The 7,886-nt window shown below is 19.8% G+C and overlaps 1 protein-coding gene across 1 annotated transcript; it reads right to left on the bottom strand.

The window, feature by feature from the left end:
- Positions 1-1,373: 1,373 nt before the first annotated feature.
- On the bottom strand, positions 1,374-6,470 carry LOC133667177 (uncharacterized). Its single transcript, XM_062083988.1, has 8 exons — positions 6,429-6,470; positions 4,931-5,048; positions 4,375-4,630; positions 3,255-3,371; positions 3,076-3,166; positions 1,774-1,919; positions 1,569-1,701; positions 1,374-1,500 (listed from the first exon to the last, which is right to left on the bottom strand). Exons 1-8 carry the CDS (start codon positions 6,468-6,470, stop codon positions 1,450-1,452), a joined length of 954 nt encoding a protein of 317 aa, XP_061939972.1. The 3' UTR covers positions 1,374-1,449.
- Between the last annotated feature and the right edge of the window lie 1,416 nt (positions 6,471-7,886).

The following is a 7,886-nucleotide window of genomic DNA, read 5'->3' as shown; positions in this document are numbered from 1 at the left end:
ATAGATAATGAATTTCGAATATCGTTTTCTATTTAGTAATCTTATATCGGAATAAAAAACATAGAATTCCAACCAGATAGAAATGAAGATTCTTCAATTGATACCATTATCTGTATAATTCAAATTAATTCAAGTATCATTTGTGATTTTTTTGTACATTTGAGAATAAGCAAATTTGTAGAAATACATATTCAATCTTTCTAATTTGAAAATTGGATAGAAGCTCTTTTAATTTGCACATTTTTATACATTTCGATGTGGATAATTAGATAAGTTAAGAGTCATATTATATTCAGCTATGAATTTAAACAAAACGTTTATATAACGATTTATTTATTTAACGATTTAAATAAATGAATATTTAGTATCAATATTTTGGAATTTATTAAAACTTATTCCAGGTAAGTTCTTATTAAATAAGAAGTTATATAAGACAGAGATTGTATATTACTAAGATTCAGAAATAGTTTTTCGCGTATAAAAATTTCAATGAATTCATATTCATTGAATGACATCGCTACACAAGCGATATTGCAATATGCTTCACGCAATCAGCTAAATCACTCTTACGCCAGCTCATTCTATCTAATACAGATATAAAATGTTTTTTAATTCATTACTTAAATCTTGTTGAATATATATATATATATATAATATATATATATATACTTTTTTGATATCTAGAATTTTGATATCTAGCACCCACTTTTCAAAAATGTCTCACATTTTTATAAAAAATAAGAATCTAACATATAATTTCTTCAAAAAACAAACCAATTAACTGTAGTTATAAATTTTTTGATTTTAATTCAATTTCGATATGAAATTCAAACGATACGAATAATATTCTATTTAAAGAAAAAAATAATTTAATGTTATAAGTTAAATACGCAAAAAGATGATGTATAATAATATAAACTATAAAACTATTATAATTTAGAAAAAATTATGGTATATATAATATATTTTTGCTTCTTTTTGGAAAAAAAGCAACTAAAATTAAAAATAAACAAAAAATAAAATTAGAAATAAACAAAAAAAATCGAAGCAACGATAATGATTAAAATATGATAAAATTTTTCTTTTTATTTACTTTACATTCATTATTCGAATAATTTCTACTAATAATTAATCACTCGCACTTCGCATTTATCTCTAAACATTTGTAGAAATAATTTTGATCAAAATAAAATTTTCTCTCACAAATAAAAAAATAAATGTGCGATATAATAATTATTTTAAATTAATCATAATGGTCAACAATAAATATAATATAAAAATATTAAATATAATATAAAAAAATTAAATTCAAAAACTTTATATAAAATATTTATATAATTGAGAAAATATTTACAAGAAGAATCGACAAAATAAAGAACAAGAGTAAAGTATAGAGTAATAATAATAATTTATTTCGATACTAATATATTTAACATGATACTATCGATTCTATTGTATCGAGTATATCAATGTAAAATATGAAAACGAGGTACTCAACATCTGAAATGAAACAATTTTTACTGGTTTTGAATTAAAATGATGATGATATTCGTAATTAAATAAATTACCGTTGTAAATCCTGCATGGCATGGAACGAACACACCACAGATGTGAAATATACATGCCGTTGAGCTTCGTATCATAATAAGTAATAAAATCTTTTGAACTTTTAATGGTACAGAATACCATACAGATATATATCTGTCCAATGAAATTTTTTTTATTGTTACTGTTTTAATAAAATTAATTTTATGAATAAAAATTCAAACTTACAATTCATGAAAAAATTCTTCACTGTTGTTCATAAGAATCTGAGCAGTATGATTGCATAAAAACATAATCACCAAATGATTGGCAAAAATTATAAGAGAAATTAAAATTTCTAATTGATCCTTCTTGATTGTAATCGCATTTACTAGCTGCGAAATATTAAAAAAAAATGAGTATATTCAATACGATATATTATTTTTTTAAATTGATTACATTTTTTGATATATTTATTTCCTATATATTTATTCAATATATATAAATTTAAAGCATCTCTTATGTTTCAAAAAAATTAAAAAAAATCTTATGCAAGATTATTACATGATTTTGAAAATTTAATTTCCATTTGTACAATTATTTTTTGAAATATGCATCACTTAAAAAAACATTTACATATAAAATATATTTTTCAAGAAATCATCTTTTATTTCTTAAGAAGTCAATCGTTAAAATTTTTTTGAAATCTGACGATAATATTGATATTTTTAAATAAAATTATATGTATTTTGCCAAGATTGAAATCTATTACAATTCAATGCAATTAAATGCAATTACGTTGATGTTTGAAAATCATTAAAAATCACTTATAATTGTTAAAACTTTGCTTTATTGATAGTTGGAAAATGTTCTTTATCAAAGTATGTTATTAATATGAATAATAAAAATATAAATATAATAATATAATAATAAAAATATGAATAACATGATTCATCGATGTAAATATTTTATCAAAGTTATTTCATAGCATTTAAATTTTTTTTTAGAGTTACATGAATGAAAAAGTTTTTAAAGAAGAATCAAACATTGAATGAAAAATCGTTTAAGAAATGTTTCCCAAATTAATTCTTATATTTTTGAAAGAATAAAATGTTATTTAGAAACAGAAAAAATTATTGCACTCATATGTTAAACTTATATTATTTTAAAATGTAGGATATGAAGAATAATTTTTATTAGTTTATAATAATAAATATTGAAATAGTAAATAATCTTGCATGATATTCAAAAATCATAATTAAGGAAATAAATTTGGTATTATTAAATAATAATATATAACTTTATTTTAAAAAAATATAAATAAGAGAAATAGACAAAATTTTCACTTTGACAAATGAAAGAGCTACCAAAAGATATTTTTTTTCAAACACAAGTTTCGTATAAAATATTATTTTGAATAGTACATGATTTAAGAGATTAATTGTGCGAACGAATTGAAATGAAACATCCGATATAACTGATAATTCTGACATCTATTTATTTTTTTATCATTTGTTTATCATTATCAGATAATAAAAAAAAAATACTTACTCGATGCAGATTTATTGCCATTGAAATCATACTTAGAAGAGCAGATATCATAAATTGTTTTCCTGAATTTTTTATCATAATATCGAGAAGCCTTCCATTGCCATATGAAATTTGCAAATAAAATATTAATATGAGTATCTGCACTATGAATTTATATTATCATATTTTAATTTACCAACTGGATAGCTTGGTTATGCATATCCACTACACGATAAAGCTCTGCGAGTTTCGAGTCAATTTGCTTCGATGAGAGATTAAACATAGTTAAATACGCAATAATCTTTTTTATTCGATGGCTAAAAACATGAGATTTGCAGATAAACATTTTTTAGAACATTTTATAATTTATTGTTTAAAATTATTTTGTATATTTATAATAATGATCAAAAAGATATTGGTACCTTCTTTAAAACACGATTTTTTAAAAATTAAAATATAATTTTTAAAAATTATACTTAATGACTCTAGTTCTTTTTTTTCGAAAAGTTAGATAAATTAATTTATATAAAATATATAAAATTTTTTTTTTTATAAAAACTGTTATTTTGTAGAATCGCAAAGAACATAACGAAATTAAAAATTTAATTTTTTTATTAGATATTAAAAAAATTTTAAAAATTAAAAAATATATTTCGTAGATTCATCAATATAATATATATATATATATTATATATATATTATATATATATATATATGTTTAAAATTTCAGAATTTCAAAAATAGATTTTTAAAATTTTAAGAATGACAAGGCTTAAATCTTGAGAATTTCAAACAACTTATTCTTTCTGAAAATTTTCATTTTGATAATGAATTATTACTGGAAATCTGTGGCCAATTAGAACACCATTTCATTAATACGAAAAATAAAAACGAAATGAAAATTTATGCCAAAATAAAAATTGCTTGAAGAATTTTAAATTAAGACTTATCGAATCGATTTCTTAGAATATATTAATTTGAATTAATTAATATTAAATTGAATATTAATGTATATCACGTAATACACATACATAAATCTATATACATATATCTATATACATACATATATCTAATATATAAAAAGAAAGGAAAATATAATATTACTAAAAAAAAAGAATAGTACAATAATATTAAATTAAATAGTACTAAATTTACCAAAAGGATGCGATCTTGAAATCAATTATAATCATATGACAGTTAATTTATACTATAAAAAATATTGTAAATATTGTAATACAGTTATTGCTGATATTATTTACATAATAAGTTATGGGAGAGGGATATAATTATTTATATGTATAATTTATGTAATTTACTTACCTAATAATTTTAAATAGCACGCATGTATGATAAATATAAAGTCCAATTATCGTTTCCGTACATATTATAGATAGTAATCCAAATATGATAACAAATAAAAAATCTAAGCATAAAATATAAAAATATATAGTTCCATTGACAGAAAATAATGTAACATAATGAAGCATACGTATATGAGGTTCGTTCAAAGGCATTATGAATATTGCAGGACACAATCCCAACATACTGTACAATATAATATTTGCATAAGTCATCCCTAAAATTTAAAAAAATCATTCTATAATATAGTTCATGTTTAAATTCAAATATTCATATAATAATATCATTAAAAAAAAATAATCTTCGTAAAAATGAAAGAATATCTGATATTTTTGTTAAAAAGTAAAGATTACATATATTATAATTATATACATAAAAGGAAGAGGTGTATAAAAAAAATTTAAATATAATATATATAATAATAATAGATATACAAATATTTTGCAATATTTACGTTCTTCTGATCAATAGTAATATTATAAATTGAAATTATCAATGAAATTTATACATTTCTTACATAGAAATATTTCGATTATATGACGAGAATCACCAATGTATTTCGTTCGTATCTGTGTTTCTTTTGAATCTTGTATTATATTTTCTTCCATACGCATGTGATGAAATAAAAGTTTTATCTATGTCAAAAAAAAAAAAAAAAATAACATGGAAAAATAACATTAAAAATAACATGAAAAAGACTAGAATAATTTTAATTTTTACTCACCATAGGAAAAAAAATTATAAAGCTTATATATCGTAACGAAATTATTATAAGTGGACAAGTTGTAGACAATATTAAAATACAGTTTCGTATCGTAATTTTAGATCTTAAAAGTAACACAATCTAAAAATTGGTTAATTAGAATACATTTAAAATATTAGATTTTACAATGATAATATAATAGTTCAATCGCGTTTTGAAATTATCATTATTATCATTTAATCAGTGTTCTAAAGCATATATAATATTACAGTTTCATGTAAAATAAAAATATAGTCAAAAATAAAAAGCAAAAATAGAAGAAAAATGTAGATAATATAAATAATAATATAGATAAAAATAAAATATAAATACTGATTTCAGTAGATATGTTCTTTTCCTATTTCATATGTATATAAAATCTAGTCGAATAGCATATATAAGAGAATAAAAAATAAAAATTAGAATAAAATTGTTTTGTTTTTTGAAAAGTAATTGCTTAATCTTCAATTAAATAAAAATTGTATATCAATTAAAAAAAAATTGTAAAAAAAGATTCTTCTATATTTGAAAATGCAAAAAATGTAAAATTAAATTTTAAAATCTTTTTTTAAATGATATATACATATACATATGTTGATAAAGAACAATTCTACAATCGACGACTTCTAAAATTCATTTTTTTTGAAAATTAGTTTTTAAATGAAATAAAATTATGTTGTACATACATATATTAACTAGATATACTTTAAAATGTTACAATGTCTTTTACTTTAAAATGTCTTAAATATTATACAAATACGTTTTTATATATTCCTATTGCTAATATCTACATTATTCACAAACTTGAAAGCATTATATCAATACATTATTATTTCAAATAAACACAATAAATACATATTATTATTTTAAAGAAAAGAATATTTTCATGCTACAGTATATAGACAATATCTTATAAATCATTTAAATAAAATTATAATAAATTACGCAAAGTAAAATTATAATTTTCGTCACCTGAAATATTACATTGCCAAGATAGAATATCAATAACAATAATCTCTGAATCCAGGCATAGATTGAATTATTGTACGGCCATAATCCTATAATTTTCAATATAATACGATAGGTATGATAATGTTTGTCGAATACGTCCATCTTTCTAGTCAGATATCGACTGTCATGTAGAACTCGAAGAATCATTCGACTACACCTCGGATTAATATATTATTTATACAAATATTCTTCCCTCGTGTTTCTTCATAGTATTATTTTTTTTACAGTAGTAATATAATCTATAGCAATAATAATAAATTACTTGATCGATTTTGTGTATACCTTTTGCAAGGAGATTTTCCATAATAGATATTGATTTCAGGAAAATTATAGTTTTCTTGTTTGTATTATTAATCTTTATCGTCATTCTTTATATTCTTTCATTCTTTTCTTTATTTTATCCTGTTTCATTCCAAATGTTGAGAGAATGAAAGTTTGTTACGATGAATAGTATCTTTTGATTATTCTACAAGAGAACTTCTACCTTATTACTTCATTCAGTTATGAATTTTTCATATCGTTATTTCATTCAGTGAAAGTAACAAGAAGGGATTGAAAGATAAATAATAGATGAATAAAGAAAGATCTGTTCTATTCGAATGATAAGAGAAATGTAATATAAGAGAAATATTTGCGTAATATTTAATTAACTTAAATTAATTATCGGTTACAGTAATTTTTATATATTGTATATTGTAATTTTAAAATATTTTAAAAATAATTATTATTTCAAATAATTACTGAAAAAACACAATTATTAATACTTGAACGAGTAATTTTATATTTAATTTGATTTTGAATTATACGCTATTGTAATTTATATAATGTAATATGAAATATATATGAAACATTTTAATAAAATTCAACATAATTAGATTTGAAATATATAATAGAAAACACATATATATAATTTTATTATTAGAACTGAGGATTGACCACATAATAATTATCCTAAATTTAATTGAGAATATAAATGATAAACAATGGTTATATAACTTTATAATTATTAACGTAAATTTATAACAGGAAACAAATAAATTTGTTGGATAATTTGAAAAAAGTTTATAAAATTATTAAAATTACTTAAACTAATAATAATTAATATAATATAATAATAACTCAATATTCAAACGCGCAAGAAACCAAAAGAAATTTTTGATATTATTTTATTAAGAAACTTTAAATATAAACTATCAAACATATATAAAATAAAAATATTAAGAAAAAACATTTTTTTCAAAATTCATTTCTAATCACTAAATACTTGAAAAAAATTTTTTAGTCTTCTGAATTTTTAAAAAAAAAACTTTTTGAAATTCTGTAAAAATTTTTTAATATATTAGATGAAAATGAATTATACAGACAAAAATTTTAATTTTTATATTCTATGAATATGGAATTCATAATCTCCGAAATATCTATTGTGAAACAACATGCCGTTTTTTAAATTATAGGGAGTTTTAATGTAATACAACATTTTGATATTTTAATAACATCCAATATATGTATATTATTTAACTAAAATTATTAATTTAATGGAAATATAGCAAATACCAAGATAATAGCATTATAGAATACTGTATTTAAATATTTACAGATAAATATTATTGTATAAATATTTTATTTGAATGCATAGATAAATTATTTTATGACTCGATTTATTCAAACCAAAATCTATAAGAACAAACAAATCAAAATTTCAAATTAAAAGTGAATGTAT

This window comes from Apis cerana, linkage group LG13 (genome assembly GCF_029169275.1).
Source record: "Apis cerana isolate GH-2021 linkage group LG13, AcerK_1.0, whole genome shotgun sequence".
Lineage (NCBI taxonomy): Eukaryota > Metazoa > Arthropoda > Insecta > Hymenoptera > Apidae > Apis > Apis cerana.
Note: the sequence above shows the minus strand (reverse complement) of the source record. Positions and strands in the feature narration are given on the sequence as shown.